This window comes from Manacus candei, unplaced genomic scaffold (assembly GCF_025592945.1).
Source record: "Manacus candei isolate 608988 ecotype Guabito, Panama unplaced genomic scaffold, ASM2559294v1 h1tg000076l, whole genome shotgun sequence".
NCBI classification, from domain to species: Eukaryota; Metazoa; Chordata; class Aves; order Passeriformes; family Pipridae; genus Manacus; species Manacus candei.
The window spans coordinates 6,364,845-6,385,798 of record NW_026138124.1 but is presented as its reverse complement, the minus strand read 5'-3'; the positions used below and the strand labels follow the sequence as shown (position 1 = coordinate 6,385,798).

The 20,954-nt window shown below is 40.2% G+C and overlaps 2 protein-coding genes across 3 annotated transcripts in view; both read right to left on the bottom strand.

Moving 5' to 3' along the window:
* Positions 1-203: 203 nt before the first annotated feature.
* TPST1 (tyrosylprotein sulfotransferase 1) lies at positions 204-20,379 on the bottom strand. 2 transcript variants are annotated; one of them, XM_051809754.1, is made up of 6 exons: positions 19,535-20,379; positions 12,700-12,898; positions 4,308-4,358; positions 3,319-3,394; positions 2,212-2,259; positions 204-985 (listed from the first exon to the last, which is right to left on the bottom strand). In XM_051809754.1, exons 1-4 carry the CDS (start codon positions 20,377-20,379, stop codon positions 3,350-3,352), a joined length of 1,140 nt encoding a protein of 379 aa, XP_051665714.1. In that variant the 3' UTR covers positions 204-985; positions 2,212-2,259; positions 3,319-3,349. The 2 variants fall into 2 exon arrangements, with proteins under 2 accessions (XP_051665714.1, XP_051665715.1); XM_051809755.1 differs by lacking the exon at positions 3,319-3,394.
* The window catches only part of CRCP (CGRP receptor component), a 53,981-nt gene continuing 53,378 nt past the window's right edge, over positions 20,352-20,954 (bottom strand). Inside the window, exon 7 of the mRNA XM_051809771.1 lies at positions 20,352-20,477. Coding sequence (XP_051665731.1) covers positions 20,419-20,477 — 59 coding nt within the window. The 3' untranslated portion in view covers positions 20,352-20,418. The remainder of the gene's footprint in view (positions 20,478-20,954) is intronic.

Genomic DNA, 20,954 nt, shown 5'->3' with positions numbered 1-20,954 from the left:
AGCATCGTGAGCCACTGAGGTGAACAGAAAATGGGACAAAATAAGGCAAAAACCACCTAAAAAATACCTTACTGGAATAATCACCTTCCACGTTGTATCCTAGAGTTTTGATAACAGCAGGGGTTCAGCAGCAGTTTCACCCCAGCAGCACAACTCTGAACACAATGGCTTTGGAGGAACGAATTCGAGAGGCTAAAAATTACCTTCGTTCTCCTGCAGTAAAGAAATCTCACGTTACTTTCTTTATAACTCCCAGTGGGACACTCTAATTTACTTTCTCCTCGTCACCCAGCTATTAAAAGCAAACAAAAAGCATTGAATTGCAAACCTTAAAGAGAGACCCAAACCTAGGACATGAGATCATATCTCCCCTCCACTAATGCATCAACACCTTGAATTATTAAAATCTTAACTCCGAAGTAAAAATATTAATAAATAAATGAAAATCACATTTAAAGCATTTATTTTGAAAAATAAAATACAAAAGATCATTGAATTGTAATTATACATGTAATTTATCAACTTTTTTTTTTTAAATAAAAGATATTTAACAATTTCCACATATGAATAAAACAGACAACTGTTCCACCAGAAATCTTTTAGGACAAGCACAGACCACTCTTGAAAGCTTCATACATTTAAAACCAAACTGCTACAAGAAACAAACAAACAAAATCTTTGAAGATGGAGCTTTGTAATTAAGACAGAAGAGCAATTTCAGAGACAGGCATTGCTTTGCATTTTTTTTAAAACCTTAAAAAAATAGTTGTGCGAATGTAATACAGTTCTACATCAACATCAGTGTTTTTTATTTTCTTTAACAGCTTTACATGCGTTCACAACAGCAAAGTTTTGAACAGAAACAGTATGAAAGAAACGGGAGAGAAAATTCTGAAGGAAGCAGGGCCATGAGCAGCACACCTCACTGATCCTGGGGGGACAGGCTGGATGGATCATTCCCACGGAAAAGGCAGCAGTCGATTTTCTAAAGAAAAGGAAAAATAAAGTTATGTTTGAGCTTTCTGTGTAATATTCAGCTCCTATCCTCGACAACGTTTTAGAATTACATATAATGCAGAATTAATTAACTGCTCTTTCAGTAGGTGGAAAGTCACTGTTGAGACAAAACACAGCCACTAAAATGTTCCTGTAAGGAATGTGGCTGCTTTGTCCATCGTTTATCATTAGGGTGACTTCTTGGAGAACATTTAGATGCAAAAAATATATTGGTTTTCCACTTACATTCCAAGAATTTGTGACAGTGGGCTGCACTGACGTGCTGGAAGTCAGCATTGTACCAGGGGAAGTTACTGCTGGCAAGTTCACAATTTGGTTTCCCAGAAACTGGGCAGCAGCTTTAGACAGAAATATTGCAGTTTTAAATATATTTTTCAGAGCTAAGTGGCAAAATGAAGCTGCTGTTTTAGTCATTTTAACATTGACTACATGAGAAGATTATGGTTTCTCTATCCATTTCAGATTGAAAGCCTGCAATTAATCTTTGGAAACCTTTTACATCCATTATTTCTAAGTGGTGCAATGCTTTTGGCTATATTTAGGGCACTATATTTATGGCCATGTAAGGATCTATTTTGGGTGTATTGGTGGGGCATGTTGCTTTTGGCTATATTTAAACTGGAAGCATTTTGTCATCTTTTGTTGTCAAGCCAGAATATCTGATAACATAGCTGACAAGTAAAAATCCTGGATTAATACAGTAATTCTTGCATCATTCATTCCTCAATTAGTCTGGAACTTACTGCACAATTTGCCACTGTTTATTCAATTACTAAAATGCAGTTTATTAAAAATACTGGCTATGGGACACAATAAAAACAAATGAGCTTATCAGTTTCCACTGTCACAAAAGGGCAATTACTTTAAAAACAAAATTACACAGGTGATGAAGAGTCATCCTTAAAGTTTCCCTGTTTTTTTAATAATAAAAGTATAGTTTTATGTACTCCTTCCAATTTCAAGCTCTAAAATAGAGTTGTCAATCCAATAACATAGCAAATACTGAAATTATGATGAGCCATATAGGACTGCACTTACCTCACAGTGATTTTTACACGTTCTGAACTAAGGTCTGTACTTCATGTTTTTCTTACCCAGAACCTTACACAGAGTTTTTTAACATAAGTTTAAAAAAAATCAATTAAACTAAATTCAGAGCAACAAATGAGCAGGACTGCAACACTCTTTTATTACCTTCTGTGCAAGAAACATCCATTTTATCTTCTATTCCATAGGTTCAGTCTGTCAAAAAAATAACTAAAATTAGCTATTTTACATTAGAGGAAAAAAAATATCATTATGAGCACTTATGTTTGTACTCCAAACCATTGAGGTGTTTAGTTACATTATGTTAATTTTATCTTTAGTATAATACACTAAAAGAGAACACTATCAACTTCAACTCCAGTGTCAGTTTTTATGGTTTAAGAAATATTCTTTTACTATTTCACAAAGCTTATTTTTTGCCTTTTAGATGATCTTTCTTTTACTCTGGATAAATCTGCTCAGAGTCTGGTAAATACTGTAATGCACCAAGCTAACTGTATAAATCCACCTCCTGGAATTTAGCAGAGTCCCCTTTGGAAACCTCCCTGTCACATGGAGTGAAAGGACATTTACTAGTTAGAGTGGCCCAGGCTCTTTTGAAGTGTCACAAGGTAACTGAAAAACAAAAATAGCAAAATTTAACTAGTGGACACTGTACAAAGATCGAGGATTTAAAGGATTTAATCAAGGATTCATTCAAAAAAAATCAAGGATTTACTTTGCTAGCACACACACAGTGTGCTCAGTGTTGAAGATAACTCGTATCCCTGCCTTTTCCATAAATCCTTATCAGCAATATTTAATCTGCCATGGCACACCCTGTGCCTGCAGCCAGATAATGCTGCAGCTTTATCTGAAAGGCTGCAGATAATCTTGCAATCACCCCAGTAATGGCACGTGAAAGCATCAGAACTAACCCCAGCAGCTCTCTCGGCACAGTTTGCTGACAGGACCGTTAAGCAGCACATTAAGAACATTTAAAGAGCATTTCTGCCGCTAAGCTGCAGAGACTCGGGCCAGCAGTGGAGAGGGGACGATGCTGTGAGCACAGCCCAGGCAGCTGCGTGGTGCCAGCCCTGGAATGGCTCTCCAGGAGCTGAGCACGACTTGCAAAGCAGGAGCACTGACTGATCCAAGGGTGAGAGCAGGCAGACATCCAGTAAAAAGCCAAGCCCACATTAGAGATCACACAAAGACTGATCAGAGAGATTTGGTGCCCACAGCAAAGTTATGTTCTGAAAACATGACACAGACACTACAGCTATTTGACTTCACTGGTCCACGTTCATTTTATCTTGCCACGAGACTTCCTTTCTACTGTCTTCTTTGGCTGGAACAAAAGAAACCGATTTTCCTTTTTAAAGCAATTAATTTTTGTTTGAACAAAAGGAAAAAGTCAAAATGCTTTGGTTGCATGTGGTAGATTCTCCTGTGTACTCTTAACCTGTGTGCCTCCCACACGGAGAGGCTGTGGCTGCCCCATCCCTGGAAGTGTCCCAGGCCAGGTTGGAGGGGTCTTGGGGCAACCTGGGCTAGTGGAAGGTGTCCCTGCCCATGGAAGGGATGAGCTTTAAGGTCCCTTCCAACCCAAACCATCCTGTGATTCTATGATTCCATGATGTTCACATGGCTGGGGGAGGGTGCCACAAGATCCTGCAGTTTGAGAGCTCCATGACAAGGATTTTGCTTTTTCAACTGCAATTGCACAGGTCAGGCCCCTCAGGGAGCTGATGACAATTAACAGCATTTGAAGGTACCAACTTATGAATTCTCAGTAAAATCTGAAGTTCAATAGCTCACTTGATTATTAACCCAACACAGCATCCCTATCCATGGCTGAACTGGTTTTGTTTATGTCTGATAACATTACTATTTTTTTTTAAAGTTTCTCAGTACTTATAACTCTGCTCTCTCTGTATAATACTTGCTTTAAACTTTTCCATGCAAGGTAACAAAAGATAAAAGCTCCTCTGCAAATAACACACTTTGCAGTTTGGTCTACAAAAGAAACTCCAACTTTCCTGGAGTTTCACAGCAAAAATTCAGGCAGCTCAGGTTGACAAGCATCACACTGGAGTTACACATGGACTCAAGAGAGGCTTGGAACTGGAGATTCCACCTCATGGACAAGCTGTTCTCTTGTCATCACTCAGAAAAATCAGGTTCATGAAGAAGTGGTTTTATAAAGACTGTTTGCACACTGATTTGCCGCTACAAATGAGGAAATTAATTCAATACTGTACCTGTGGCACTTCTTTAAGGAAGTCAGGAAGCTGAAATTCACCTTTATAGACCTGGAAAAACAAACAAAAAATACACTGCTCAAAGCCCTCATTCACTACTGTTTGAAATGTTAAAGAGCTTGTTAAGGGAAGGAAAAAAGAACAAAAGGCAAAAAGATTCCTTTGTGTTATTAGCATCCAGTAAAGCTAGAACAGATCTACTTAAACTGAGAACAATGTCTTTGTAAAAGCAAGTTTTATTCCCAAGGCTTGGTTCTCCAAAGTGGTTCCACAGCTGCTCTCTCAGTTCCAGGCTTGGTCTGTACTCAACACTCTGACCCTGTCTGCATTAAAATGGTAAAAATATGCAACTCAAATAATATTCAAGTTATTTCAAGCAAGTTTGAAATCTAATCTAAGTCCAGTGTAATCCATGCACTAAGCTTTCAGAAAAAGATTTTCAACAGGATGATTAAAAACACTAGGAGTGACTTGCTACAACACATACTGCAGCCTCATTACCAGCCTGACTGCATGGGAATTATCAAGATTTCCAATTTTTTAGAGCATAATATTAATTCTGAAACAACACTGTTTGGAGAAAGAGCAAGTAATAAATATCCTCCAACACACCAACAACCACAGCAAACAAGCCTTTCCACTATCTGACCAATTAGGAAATAAATTGGAAACATATCATCTTCTCTCCAGAGGATAATTCTTAAAAGCTCTTTGCTTCTGAGATTAAATATTCCAAAGGGGGGGAAAAAAAGTATTCTGGTTTTGTTTGGTTGTTTTTTTTTGTTGTTTCATTCTAGTTTTTTCCCCCCTAAAAAAAAAAAGTACACTTGAAGAGTTTTACCATTCTTTCTACTGAACCATAAGGAATAATCATCCCAATGTCCTAAGTTCTTTGTAGTCTTGTGTAATCATTTAAAAACAATAAAAAAAAAATTTACAAAAGGCACAAACCTACGTAGAAAAATTCTATAAAAATGGAAAATGGGCCCTAAAATGGAAATGGGGTTACTCCAAAGCCTCGCTCAGAGCTGCACTCCCTGGTTTGCGTCAAAGGAAGAAGACTCAGGAAGGCAGGGGATGCTTATTAACAATATCCATTTTCTCTGCTCCCCTACGAAGGGATGACCAGAATACAGAGCCAGCCTGGGTTTGTCAATATGCTGCAGTGGCCCGGCAGTGCAGCTGAGTCAGCTCGGAATTTCCTGCCCAGAAAAAGCATCGGACCCTGTGACTCACGGGGGTGGGCTCAGGGCTGGCAGCTCTCATCACTCCTCATCCCTGGGCTAAGCAGACCCAAACGAGGCTTCACTAAGCCCCAGCATACATTGTGGAACTCTCCTCCTTCCAATATTCCGTGTTTTAGTTAAAAGAGAAAAGCAAAAGGCACAGTTCTCATTTGTATTCAGCCAGGGGCTGCTGTGATTCCCATGGAAACCTTAATGAAAGTCACCCCGGTCAGAAATCCAGCATGTGGCTACTGGAGCCTTCTTATACCATAAATATTTATAAATGAAGGAGAGGATTTCACATTTGCAGCTTTTAACCAAGCCATTAAAATGCAGGCTGTGTCCCAGAGAGCAGGAATGGAAGTTACAAATGAACAATAGTATCACATCAGAAAATGTTACAGAAGAAGGCAGGAGTCTTCACCTTTTCTGGCAAAGCACTGCAGCCATCAGCTGGGAATTCTCAAAACCAGTTAATACTGATGAGATGATGGTACCTTGTGACTGATTCAGAACCACAGTGGCCAAAGCCACATCTGTCTCTCTAGAAGCCTCCTCCTTTTCCCTTCTCCTGCAATTATGACTCAGTTTAATTTTTACATTATACCTATGTATGTGTATCTATCTATCTCTTTTATATATATATATGTCTGCCCTAAAAACTTCACCACAGTAATGTCCTTTGTAGGAACAGCATTTACTCCTAACAGGCATCCAACAGTGGATAGCCAAGGGCATTCATCCATCCATAGGAAAAATAATGTCACAGCCTGGAATGAAAATGCTTTGAGGGCATTTGATGTTATATTCACATATCACCAATTATACACCACAATTTACAAAAGGCAAATCTAACCAGTGGCAGGCCCAAGATGAGGTTTAACACACAAATGTGCCTAATTTCAGTTCAGAACTGACATTACCTAGAAGGCTGGTTTTGTCAGGACTGAGACTGCACAGAGACTGGTTTAAAGGAGTTCCAAAAACTGTAAGTGGTCCCTTCTGAATCAAAAGCCAGGGATCAATGGCAATCCAGAAATTCTAAAAACAATGGCTCCATCTGCAGCCAAAGAAATTAAAGAGGCTTCAGATTCAAAATTCTTTCCTGACCAATTTATAAGTCTAAAACACATTACTCAGAGTGGCATTAGAGAGACAGAAGCAGGACATTGGAATGATTTCCAGTCTGAGCAAGAATTCAGTAAAATTGAGAATAAATGGTGTTTGCCATTTCTAAGGGAATTATTTTTTAAGTCCAAATGGAATTCCAAAAGAGGGGGATTTTAAGTCTGTGTCAGTTTGATGTTCAGTGCTGGCAGTATTCAAGCTGTTCCATTAAAAAAACAAAACACATTCTTATAGCCAAACTAAATGCACAATATTCTCAAAAAGAGATCAGAAAACAAGTTTCACATCCAGTTGTCTGAAAAAATCCTTTTAAAAAACACAGAGAAAACTTAAGAACAGAAGCATAACACAGAAGTGTAACCTATAATTCATCTTTATAGAAGATTAAAACACTCCTTTTCACCCACTTTCCTGCCTGGTTTGGAAAGAGCCACAGTATATTTGTCCAGTTCCAGTCACAGAGATAATGGGTCTTTTTGTGTAAAAGTCACCCTGCAACTAAGTGTGTCTGGGCTTGGTAGACTTCAAAAACTAAAGTTGCAGAGTACAAGTTTATTGTCAGAAAAAGAAAGAACATTGGCAAAACCAGACCAGAGCCTCTTCCTACAACCAATCCTCTACTGCACAGCACACCCTCATCCTGCTCTTTCAGACTCAGCTTTTAAAGCAGCTCTCAAGGCTTACACAATTCTTCACCTCTGCTGGAACTGCCAAGGAAGGGACATCTGAGATGTAAATGTTTACCCAGCAGGAACCACACGGAGAGCAGGATTTCAGGCATGAATATCTGCCAAAAGGCAGCTTGCAACCATACCTCATTTTCTGCTTTGGTTGTTAATAACTCTTCATGCATTACTAATCACATATATGCATACTCGAGGGGTTTGGGTTTGGTTGGGTTTTTTTTGTTGTTTTTTTTTTTTTTTTTAAATGAGATGATAACAGCACCTCTGGAAAAAGCTATGCAGTTGGGAATCCACATGCTGGAAGAAACACCCACTAAAGAGGGTATTAAACAAGTCTGTGCTGTTGGTGGTCACAAGTGAGATGAAATAACCCCCCCCAATTTTTGTTTCAAATATCAGAGAAGATGCCCAACAAGCCAAATGCCTTTATTAACCAGTGTAAATGGGGACACAGCCCTGAGCAGCCCTGCATTACAGCCACCCCCACCCTGACACAGCTTTGGCAGCAAAATTATTCTCATGCATAAATACAAATATAGATAGTGTAAATATACTTTGTATATTTGTTTCTGTCTTTAGAAATCTCAATCTATGAAACCAAGTCTTGAAATCACAGTTGTCATGGACACTTCAACTCTTAACAGGAGATGTTTCCTCACAATTTAAACCAGGCACAAAACTGGAGTTAAGAAAACTCTTTTTTTTTCCCTCCAAGATGTTACTGCAGAAAATGCCACCAACTGAACACAAGCCAGAGGTAGATAACAGCTTTTGGATGTGATTAGAAGGACCATGTGTATTTAAACCACAGCTTTTCCTACAGAGTTCTGTACACTTCCATCTCCCAACCTCTCCAGGGCAAGGAACACAACTCCATGAAGAAGTTAAAAGAACTTACTAGAGTGTGTATTCCAAGCATACAAATTCATTTAGTGGGAAGGACGTGCCAAAGAAAATCTGATGTAATGTGTTACAGATGTGGGAGGAAACCACTCTGCCAACCATAACACAACAATACTCCAGTCTCTGCTGGGCACGAGGCAGAGCCCTGCAGCCCTGAGCTGGTCCCCACTTTTGGGGTGTTCTGGGAGCCTGCTGAACCCACACAAACTCACAACAGTGAAAGGACACAGGAGACTGTTCTAAGGAGGGGTGATTCTGCCTTGGTACTTCATCACACAGTGATTGGGTAATCAGCTCACACTGCTTAATTATTTGCATTTTCTGCATCGTTTGCAGATGAAAACTCCATTTACTTAAGGATGTTTTTTTCCTTTATGTTCAGGTTGTAGAATTTGTTCAAACTCTAAGAGGGGAAAAAACAAGTAGTCATTTATGAATCTGTAAGGAAGGAGCCCTTGCAGTCATTATAAAATGAACAGACCAGCAACAGACTTACAAGAAAACCACAACATATTCAGTGATGGCAGAACTGGGCTAAGTAAAGGCTGCCTTGAAGAGGTCACATGCAGAGATCTGCTGAACAGCACAATCCTGTCCAGACCTTGTTCTCTCCTCTCTGCATTCCTTAACTGAAGACAAGATAAACCCTCATAAAAGATAATATTGTCAGGCTTAACATAAAACAGATAAACAGAAAGTTAATGGCTTTGTTATTGAAAACAGCAGAAAAATCTGCTGTACTGTGACAGCTCTGCACTCCCCCCATGCAGGTACTGTCAGAGGTGTCTTATTTCAAAACACCCCACAGCACTGGGACACCAACACAAGAAGAGGGGAAGTTGGCTCGGTGCTCTGTTAGTTCCTAAAACAAAAGCAGAGCTAAGATGACAAAGCACAAGCACTGGTTGTATCTTATTATTTCTGTGCACAGAAAACCAGCCTCAGCGTTTTGGTGTCCTACACAGGTAACAGCAAAGTGAAAAATCCAAATTTAGCAGAGAGCATTGCTTTCCTTGCATTATCTACAAGTGGACAGAATTTCTAATCTAAGAACTGCATTTCAGTTGGAGAGAACCATCATTTTGTCATCAGACTGAAGAAAAAAAAGAAATATTTAAAGCTGTACACATGCAAGTCACCGGCAGGGGACAGAAAAGGAGAGAAGAGGAAAAACAAGAACAGGACCTGACTGCTCAGAAAGCTTAGGGGAAACCAGTATTTTACACCAGACTAGCTACTTCTTTCCATTTTTCTTCAGTACCAGCCCTTGTTTTAGGCACTTTTACACACTTGGTTCTTCCCTTCTGAACTAACAGCAGCAGCTTTGAAATTGTTGAACAGTATTTTCACTGTTAAGTCCAATTTGCAGTCTTTTCCAAGAAGTCACAGATTTTGCTCAGTGCAGTATAAACACAGATCTACAGCTGCATTTAATCACATTTTAGAACAAAGACATCTTGCAGTTGAAAGTCTGAAATATTTTTAAATTATCTTCTACAACAGGGCAATACATGGACTGATCATAAAACACTGACCTGTCTACATCCCAAAGAGGCTTTTTAGCTACAAGTATGTTCTGCATACTAAGCAATTTTTTTTTTAATTTTCATTCCACTTATCTTTATGCAATGAACCAGATGACACAGTGTTGTTCCATCTTTAGGTGGAGCCAGAATCTGCCTTGCCAATAATTTCAGTGGTGTTGGGCTTCCACCCTCCTGTTGCAACTACCATAATAAATTTAAGCATTACATAACCCCCTCAAAAGTGACAAGCTCCCCTCCAAAAAAGTTAAAATAAAATAATCAGTTATTCCCCCTTATTATTGCTTTGTGTTTGCCAGGCAGGGACAAATTCCTTCATCTCAAGTGCCACTTGTGCCATTTTAATTGGACTAAGAGACTGGTATCAGAGTAGCAAGTGTCAGATAATCCAAATTTATTTCAAATTAGTCACTCTGAGGGGTTACTACACCAACACAACACAGGTCAGCTTTAGAAGTCTGAACTTCAATTGTATTCATTGGAAACAGATAAAGTTCTGTGTTCAGTTTAATGTCTTGGAAACCACAAATATAAACGTAGTAGAACTGCTTCCAAACACAAAGTGAAGGAATAAATGGTTACAAGCAAGATACACATAATCTTACTATGTACTGAACAGTAACTCTGGAAAGACTTTATTTGGACAGCTTCACCTCCAACAACACACCCAGCACAAAGTGCTGTGAAAAACTATCCCAGGTGAAGAAATTCAAAGAAAGCAAGAGGGAAAGTAGTGCTACAGTGATTTAAAAACTCACAGGAACACACTTAACTTGCCAAGTGCCAATTCCAAAAGGCTGGAAAAATCTAGACATATTTACTTATCTATTTAAATAAATGCTCCCTTCTCCAAGCTGCAGCAGCAAGGGATAAATTAACACAGGCTGATGGGAGGGAAAGGGAAATCCATAGGACAACAGAGGCTGTCTCTGATGGCAAAACTGACATCCCACTTTGCTCCTTCCCTCCCTCTCCCCAAAACCTTGAAGTGTTTTGATGTGTCTGCTCCCCAAATAGAAACAAAATAAAGATGCTGGGAGGAAACAAAGCCAAGAGTTTCTGAGAAGTGAGTCAGTTCCCCCCGACACCAACCAGGATATTCGGCATTCCCAGCACTGGCTCTGAGGCCAAGCTCCAGGGGCATTCCCTACATGGCATGGCCAGAACTGGCACTGCCAGAGGGTGCCCAGCCTGCTGCCCTGGGAGCCAGGGAATCTAAGGAGCTGGGAAGCCTTCTATCCTGAACTCTGGGAAGGCAGGACATCCCCAGCCAAGGAGGAAGACAGGACACAACGGTCCGAGCAGGGAACCAGCTGGGAGGAAACAAAGCAAAGCGACTGGGGAGGAATTCAAGCTTCCAAGTGCAAACCCAAACACTCATTTGAGCCACGGTTAAAACAGCTCTTGGGGTACACAACACTCTGAAAGCCTCACGTTGCCCCTCCTCAAAATATTCCCTTCAATAATCCCTTTCGAAAGGAATATTTTAAAGTTTTGAAGTTTAACCATCTTTAATTCTTTTGCATTTTTTTTGATTTTAGCCTTAATTCAGGACATCTCCCTCGTTTTGTCTATCAAACCATATGTGCAAATGGAATTTTATTATAAACAGCAAGTGACTAGGAAAATATACTCTGGCTACTACAACAAGCAACAAAATTAAAATCCTATCTCGGGCTGTAAGTAAACCTATTTAATCAAAATAGCAGTCAAAATATTAACAAGTGTCCCATATGTCTGCAGTATTTAGATCAGCTATTATAGCACTAGCCTTCAGTTTTTAACAGTTGTTCTTACATTAGTAAAAAAAACAAACTGTCCTTCAAAACAAACTTTTCAAAGCCTCAAAACACTTGAGCCTTTGAAATTAGGCTTTAATTTCTTTAAAAGCTTTATTAGTTGATTTTCTTTCCTGTATTTTGAACTGACATAGATTTCAAGAAGCAACTGAAATCCAGACAATTTTTACAACTTGGACTGAGCTTGCCACACGCAGGTAGAGGCCTCAAAAAGGTCACCACACTGTGAAAACTTATGTAGATTTTATCATTAAGACATAACCAACCTTGAATTATTGCATTACAATACAAATTTGGATTTTTAAAGTGGTTGAATTAAGTGCAGAAAAGTCAGTTTGTTTGTGAGCCTTTTAAAACAGTAAGCACAAGGAGAGCTATAAATGCCAACCACTACCCCACCACAGTTTTTCAGTATCAGAAGGCTGGTGGAAGACAGTCCTTTTAAATTGTTTAATTCAATTTTTCCACTGATTACTTCGCTGCAGCAGCAAAAGTCACCATCTTTTAATAAAGTAAATGTGCTCAGAAGAACAGAAGCAGAGTTAATAATTTTGTTTCTAACAATGGCAGTGAACTTTTCAATGGGTACCTCCAGGGATAAACAGCCCTATGGCCTAACTACTCAAATTCCAACAACATTAAATTCAGACTAAAATGCTTAAGTTTAGGTTAATCATCTTGGGTTGTTTTCCATGGGTCATTTTTCAAACTCTAACAAGTATTTGGGGTGTAATTTTGTGACAGAGCTCCTGCCAACCCTCATGTATAAAAAGCTGAGCTCAATCAAGTTTGACATCCAGACAAGACAGCTTTTTTCTATTACCAGCTAGTTCTCCAACTATCTGGACAGTTCTCAAGAGGTCCAGCTCCACACACCAAAGAGCACAGCTCAAGCCTGTGGTTGGGATAAAGGGAGATGAATCAAAGTGGACAAACAGCAGGAGCCAGACTTGCAGTGCTCAAGGTCCCAAAGAATTCTTTTCTCCTCCAGGACAAGGAGTATCAAAAGGTACTACAAACAGACTTAAAAACCCCAAACAAAACACAAGACTCTGCTCTACAGCTCCCAGCCAGTCAGTCAATAGTTAAACACACAGCAGCCTTACCCTCCTTGTGTTTTCCACAACTTTTTGATCTGGTTTTCCATAGTTTGGTGGATTGGCATATGGATCATAGCCCAGCTTGGCCAGCATGGGGGCAATCACAGGCATGTCTTGCAGAACATCAGCAGGGATCTTCCCGACCCACTTGGACAGTGCTTCCACATTGACTGGCTTGATGACCTGGTCAGTGGATCTTTCAACCCTGTGGAGGGAGAAGGGAAGGTTATTTTCTGCATTCCAACCAACACCTGCCAGTTCACCATCACCAAGACCTTCAGCTTGTTTTGTCTGTGTTGGTTTTTTATTTCCCCCCCTCTCTCTTCTCTCTCAAAATTTCATGTTTCTACAGAGCTGAGGGGAAGTGAAGTTTTAACCACAACATTTGCAGTGCTCCCTGGTTTAGGCTTTCACACAGAACACACTGAAGCAAGTTCTTTACATAAAGGCAGCAGTGAAACCCAAGGAGCTGTTAAGTGATAAGTAAGCACACACCTACATATAAAGCTGTTTTCCCACTGGCATGTTCCCACATTTGCTGGTTAATTGTCTCAGATGCTCTTAAAAGCTGCATTCTAAATTAAAATACATGTGCCATTTTTTCCCGTGCCCATTCTGTGACTTATCTCTTTTTTTTTTCCCTTTGTTTAATAAAAGAGAGACCTGAGACTTGACAGAAAGCTGTGGACTACAGTCATATTTTTCATAACCATTCCTTTAACTGATTGTTTGGTCATTACATAGTTCTTAAAGGCAAGTGCACAATTACAGCAGTGTCACAGAAAATAGCTGTCATTTAATCAAAGGTCCTAATGCAATTTTCATTCTTGCTCTAGTTTTGTTGTGCTTTTTTTCAAGGGAAGAAATCTGGCACTGCTTTGTTCTCACACATTATTTGCTTCTTTCAGGTTATAAGATACACAACTTTACTGTGTTTATTTCTGGAACAGGCCAGCAAGACTCAGAGTAATTGAAAACTCTGACTTTTTACTCTGAATAATTTAAAACTTTTTTTTTCCTGGACTTAAAAAAAGAGTGCACATGCACTCTTTATATATACACATCATCTGTATATATAAAGTTGCCTAAAGGAATATTTGTACCTGCACTGCAATTAATATCAGTAGTTGCTGCTGGTTGGCTACACCTGCCTCAAACCTGAGCACACCCCATCACATCCACTTGGAGCTACTGCCCTCCTTTACATCATAAAGAATTTTGAGCTCAAAAAGCTCTACCACTCAGAAAATGGAATTTTTATACCTGAAAGTAACAGTACAAAGTGTAATACCAGCACCTACACAGGGTAAAGAATGAGAACACTGAGATTCAAATTCATTCTCAAGCAGCTAATTCTTCAGATATTCAGGAGGCAAAAGGTGAGAAAACATCTGAGAAAAATGGACAGAAATTTCCATACAATAGTTTCTGAGGTCAGAAGCCTGAAATGAAATTGCTCTCAAGACTGACATCACTCAACTCACAACAGGAAGAAGTTTGATTACAGTTCTCAAATTAACCTCATGAGTCCAAGAAGAGGCTGAAAAATTGTTGTACAGACCAACAATAAATCAATAGCAAGAGGCATCCCATTCACAGGGGCACCAAGAATGAGAGCCTTAAATAACAACCTGTACATGTCTGCCAGTCATTAACTCAGTTTGATCTTAACACCAGGCTTTGCCTTGTTCCTCTTTTTTACTCATCATCATAACTAAAATTCTTCCAGGTTAGAGGAAGGAAATTACTCATACACTGCTGGAAGGTCAGTGACTTAAGTACTTTAACCACAATCAACAAAGAACAAACCAGACAGGGAAATGGTCACCCACCAGGAAAATGTCTTGGCCCTCAGATTGCTGCAAAAGGTGTTTAATGGGAGCTGATGAGTAAGGGCCTGACAAACAAAAGAACACCTGTAAAACAACCCCCAGATTTTTCAGCCTTAGTCACTTCAACCCTTATCAGTAACTCAGACCAAAGGCCAGAATGCAGAAGGGGATTTTGGGACCAGGGAGTTGCAACTGAATTTCAGCCTCCCTGAAGGCTCCCAAGTCTGTATGGAAAACTAAAAAGCCTGGGCATTGCCTTTTTGATCCTTCTCATTAAAAGATGAGCATCAAATTAGCAAGCAAATAGCTGTCAAGAGTTGAGTTTCAGAAGTTAAAAGTACCAAGGCACAGGCAAAAGCACCACAACAGTCCAGGGGAAAAGGAGGTTGGGACCCTCAGGAAAAAAATTATCACTAGGTGTTTGAAAAATGTAAGATTTATGGTCCTCAGACTGAGCCAGCCAAGCCCAAAATCCCTTCACCAAAACTGCAGATTGATTTGACCATTTAAAATAAGGGTGATGCTGTGAGAACCAAGCAATGGGCTTGTCTAACAGCTTGATGGAACCCCAAAACAGCAAGTGCTATACATCAGTTTGGACCTAAATTTGTACACATGTGGATACCTCATCCTGAAGCAAAAGCACATTTTCAAGGTGTATGTTTTGCCCCCACTTTGGTAACAACACCCTCAGCATGAAACATTTCCTGGTGATTAACAGCAGGGAAGAGAGAAGGGACTACACGGAGCTGCTCCCAGGCACTGACTCAGAAACACACCATTTGGGCTGTTTAAATCCTCTTCTGTCCTTTCAGTTAAGGTGGGAAGAAAAGCAAAACACAATTTTAGGGAAAGGTTCTTCAGATAAAAAACTTCTGAGGGCTATGGGAGAAAAACACCCAAAAATCCAAACAGCAAAACAAGGAAACACATCAAGTCTTGGCAATTTTTGTTATGTGTGTCTATGGCAAATGCTGGGCAGTGATTCCAGGCTTCACTGAAAACCCCAGGAACAGTTTCAGCTTTAGAAGCAGCTGGTAGGACAGAACACAGGACTAACCCCAAGTAATTCTGCATCTGCACCAGAATCAAATGAAAGGTATGTATTAAATATAGTGTATATTGTGAAGTAATTTTGCCTAGACAGCTATTTCCATTATAAGCCTAATAAAAATTGCTATAAAAGGGTTGACATTTCTCTGCATCAGTGGTCAGCACAGCTGCTTTCAGTTAGGAGGCAAATGCCAGAGCTCTATTAACAATACTAGTTATAGCTTGTAGTCCAGCCATAATACATTCCTTCAACAGCCACGTTGGCAATTACTTCAAACCACAGAAGGTTTCACACTACTGCAAATGCTGTGGTGCTCATCTCTAGAACCCTTGCAGTGTTTTTCCTTGCAGCTGGACAAAAATCAAAATAAGGGCAAAAATCCTAAGTACAACAGAACAACAGTGAGGGAAGGGCTGCATCAGCAACAGAAAAAGCAGGGACTACTAAACACATGCAGAAGAGGAGAGTGAGGCAGCCAAAAGTTTCCTCAAATCAAGCAGCCAGGGGAAAAAATGAAGTCAGAATCTTAAATCCAGGCTGTTTGCTATCTCCTAGTGCTATTACCAGAATAATGCATAAGAGTTTCTGAGTTTGCAATAAGAGAAAAGTGGAGTCAGCTCACTGCTGGAAGAATTCTGCAATCCAGGGGCTGGCTCATCTCTGGAAAAGAAACAACCTGCATGCACAGTTTAATTCTATACACAACTGAATAGAAAACATCTTGTAGCCTACAGCCTCATTCCATCTGACACAGATTTCACTTGAAAAGCGTTAATTTTGATTTCTAGTGAGTGAAAAATATATTCTCAAACATTTCCTTTCTGTTAGCAGGTAACAGCATCATCATAAAGGTATTTTAGTGGGATATCATTCTTGCAATGTTTTAAATATTTCAAGACAACAAACTCTTGACACATTTCATTTCAAAAAAACCTCCAACAATTAAAATACCTCCAGGCATCTGGTGCTGGACCCACACCATGCCTCTGAAGTGGATGCTGAGCCCGTCTGAAAGACCTGCAAGTCTCAAAGGTGACAGAAAGATGATTAAGGCAGGTGTCTCTGCTTGTCTTCTTAAGCCTTCACACAGTATGACACCCTTTGCAGATTATAATAGTAGTTCATCCTCTGATTTCAGAGGTTTTCTACCCTACCTAATACCTTGCTGACAAGCAGGGAACTAATTTTATCAAGATTCTCATGTTGTCCCCCATATGTGACAGAGGCCAGGCCTACACGGTGACATCTTTTAAATGAACATCCCATTTCAACAGAGGGGATTTGCTATTTGTGACCTCCTCCTCCTGTCAGTAAAAACTGCAATATGATTTGAGTGTTCTGATTTTAATAAGCTATTATTAAACAGCCTGGAGCACTTGGTATGAGGCACACAGTAAAATAAAGCTCTGTGAGAAGACAGAGTTGCAGGAGACAGCAGCACTTTGAATTTCCTTAATTATCTCTGATCTCCAGCACTGTCCCTTTGGAAAGTGAGGTGGGAGAAAGCCACTAATTGGAATATGGAGCTCCATTGCTGCAGATTCTGTTGTTTCAGCTGAAAGGAGTCAGAAGAGAAAGATGTTGGTCAGAATCTGACCCAGAAAGTAAGAGCCACACACACCTGAGGCCTTAAAGGACTTGGCTGCAGCTGAGAACAAGCCAAAGGCAACTGGAGAGCAGGAAAACCAACACAAGGTGTGTTTTGTCCAGCTGTCAAAATGTGATAAGCTGTGGCAGACTCTCAAGTTCTCAGTAAACTACTTAGCAAGCACCTCTTCAAAGAGTAATTCCCCTGGGCACTTACCCCCTGCCCTGGGCAAGGACCCCCCTTGGGGCTGGGGATGCCAAAACCAGCAGGTTTTAACTGGCACAAGAACATCAAAGTGGGGAAGCTCAGGCTCCCCCTGCACAATTTCAACTAGTGTCATATAATTACACAACACAGGCTTAGATCTAAGTTCAAGGCTTTCACAGGCACTGGTTTTTCTGCAGCCCTCAAAAGACTGAGTCACTGAAATCATTATCAAATCATAAAGGTCTCCAGCAACTGAAAAATAAATCTCACCACCTTCTGCCAGGCTGTTTGATTAGATAAAACTCACCACAGACATATCACTCATAACTCATTCTTTTTTCCACTACTGTCAGAGCCTTCTGAAATAAGAAATTACTGTCATATATCATCTCATGAGAGATAATAAAAGCATAAAGAATTCTGTGAACAGACTGAATTGAGGATCACAAGAACACATCCATACTCATTTGTCTTAAGCTGGAAAGTTTTACTAAAAAAAAAAAAATAAACATCAAGCCACATTTTACTTTGAACAGCCCATTTTTGTAATTTTTAGAACCATGAACAACTATTCCCAACTCCTCATATCACATTCTACCACATTTAGCAAGAAATATTACTTGAGACTGTATGAATTCAGCAAGGTTATTGAGTTTTATAGTATAAAGGTCCATTAATTTTTAAAAACACTAATCTGGAAGCTGCAAGGGAGTAATATTTTACTAGAGATGGCATTATGAATAGTTATTTTCTACAGGACACTTAACAGAACTTGGCAACCACCCATTTACATCAGTAAATGTAACATTATTCCCCCCTTAGCTGCCACTGTGAAGAAGCAACAAAAGACAGGTAACTACAGAGAATTCCCAAGCAGATCATCTTCCAGGGAGGTACAACAGTGCAGTGCTTGGGGCTAACACTTCCAGGAGCCTCCAATCTGTTACCAAACAACACTGCCAAAAAAACAGGGGTGAGATCCCTTCCTGATAGCTCTGGGAACACAGTGCTGGTGATGTAAAACCTCCAGACTGTAAGTATATAACTATTACCTGAATTTTAAGTTCTCGTTGTAACCAATTCTATGATTTAAATCATATTGCCCCTACAATATATCAGAAAATCCACAGTCACATTCCTAGGTATAAAATAAAGAAAATAAGAAAATCTTACAATTTGTATTTCATAAAACTGCAGTTTACAAAGAATACACCCACTCTGGAACAGTCAGACATGTCTCTGCCCAGCACACCCTGCTTGGTGTGCAAGGTGCCTCTGACTCAGAAGCACTTGGCCAGTGAGGAATATTCAAAAAACAGAAGCCAAGTAATTTAATTTGCTGCTGGAATAGGGCTTTTTAATCAATATTTTAGAAACTTAAACAAGACAACCTGGTAGATGCATCTGCCACAGCAAAAACAGGGAAGAGAGTCAAACATTTACACTTTTCCCTCTCAATGTAAAGACAAGTCAGCTTCTGTATTTCAGTTGTTCAACTGCAAACAGTGGCAAAGAAACTAGAGTAGTTTAACTAGAGAATTATAGATTTGCTTTTCACAATAACCATCTAGGTTTTCTAAGCAGAGCTGGACTGTTTTCTGAAAGCAGCTCAATCAGGTGCACAGATGGCTGAACAGAATAGAGAGAGATTTGCTTACAACAAGGTTAATTTTCATCAAAATGCTTGTCCTTTTAGGAGCACTTGCCAACAGAAGAGCAGGCCAACTCTGCTTTCTATTCTGTTGGAACAGCTTCTCGAGTTTCCTGGAAGAGTCTGTTCTTGGCAAATATAACTCAAAGGCCATTTTTGCATTGACAACAACATTGCTCCTGAAATCAAATGGGTGATCTTGCTGGGATGGATAACACCAGCCTAGATAAAGCAGTTCAGGTTTATTTTGGGTCAGAGAGAAAAGCAAAGCTGATATTAAACATCCAAAGTCAAGTTCATATGCTCCATACGCATGTTCATGGGACAGTTGTTCAGTGGAACAAATCAGATTGCAAATTGTTAGTTTACAGTGACTCTTATTTTCCAGGTGCATCATAAATCAGCTTCCTGAGGCATCATCAGCTATGTAAAAACTGAAACCAAGTCATGACTGGGACTATTTCAACCCTTAAAACAACCCAGGGTAAAGGAGGAACGTTCATACTCACTTTGAAAGAGAAACACCCCCAGCTTTCCCAATCATCTCTTCGTGGTGCAGCACTGCTTGGTTCCATGGGATGTGGAGAAACTTCAGGAGAGTTCTCATCCACCTTTCAGGATGCAACACAAGTTGCTCATAGTGCACCAGCATACACCTTTCAAACCCAACCTCCATGCACTGGTTGTACATGGTTTCTATAGCACGGTTCCACTTGGTCAAGCAGTCCCTGTAGCTGTTCAGGTCAAACCCAGCTATTGTGACTTTTCTAGATATCATGGAATGCACTGATGCACGGCCATCCCGCACCATCAGAAGAAATTTGGCATTGGGGAAAATCCTAGCAAGATAAGTTAAGGATTTTAAAGCGAAAGGATCTTTGTTACACAAGTAGGGCGCAGGCTCCCCGTGTTTGACGATGATTTCCAACAGGAACGCCTGCATGGCCGAGTCCAGCACCTCATCCGTGACTCCGGCCTCGTCCAGCCGGATCTTCTCCTTGCTGGACCTCGCCCACATCTGCTTCACCGCCAGGATCCGCGGGATCACCCTCGTCTCCTCCCCGCAGCGAACGTCCGGGTGGGCGTCCAGCATGGCCCGCATCAGGGTGGTGCCGCTGCGAGGGACTCCCCCGATAAATATCAAAGGCATGTCCTTGTTGTAGGCAAAGCTTTTGGTGGCATTCCCACTGGGAGCAGTTCTCACCGTGCTCCTCGCGCCCTCCACCCTGCCGGGCTGGCCGCGCTCCTCGATGCGGTGGTGACATTCCATGGCGTGCTGGCCCAGGTAGAACACCGTCACCGAGCTGATCACCAGGCACGCCAGCAGCAAGTTCTGTTTGAGTTTTCCTACCATTTTGGTTTAAAGACTGTCACTTCGAAGTAAGGAGACCTTCTAGTCTGAGTTATCTTCTAGTTCACATGCCATGGGAATCCTCCGAAATAAATTAAGGTCTGTCAAAGGGGAGGAAAAAGTAAAGAAAAAAATTAGAACATTGTTAAGAACTACTACAATAAATCAACAGAGCAATTATTTCTCCAAGCTGTAATGAGATGAGATTAAGGCTGAAACCCCAAGATACACAAAATAAACCCAAGGTTTTTAATTATTTATTTTTTTCAGTTCAGCTTCTTAAAATTGCATTATTCAAAAGTCATTTCAGTTTTTACAAATGAGAAAAAAAACCAGACTATATTAGACGATTTCTGGACACGTCTTAGAGTCTGAATAAAACTTTTAGATAGAAACAAAAGATTTAAATGTCTGTCTGCTGAATTCCAATGTAGACATTTACAAGAAGGATTAAGAACATGCCATGTCCTACAGTGAATACCAGAGGGTTACATCCGACACTGGCTTACATAAATCTGCTACTCTGCTGCCTGGATGATTCAATCTGTTCTTGCCAACCTGTAACTGTGATGCCTGGA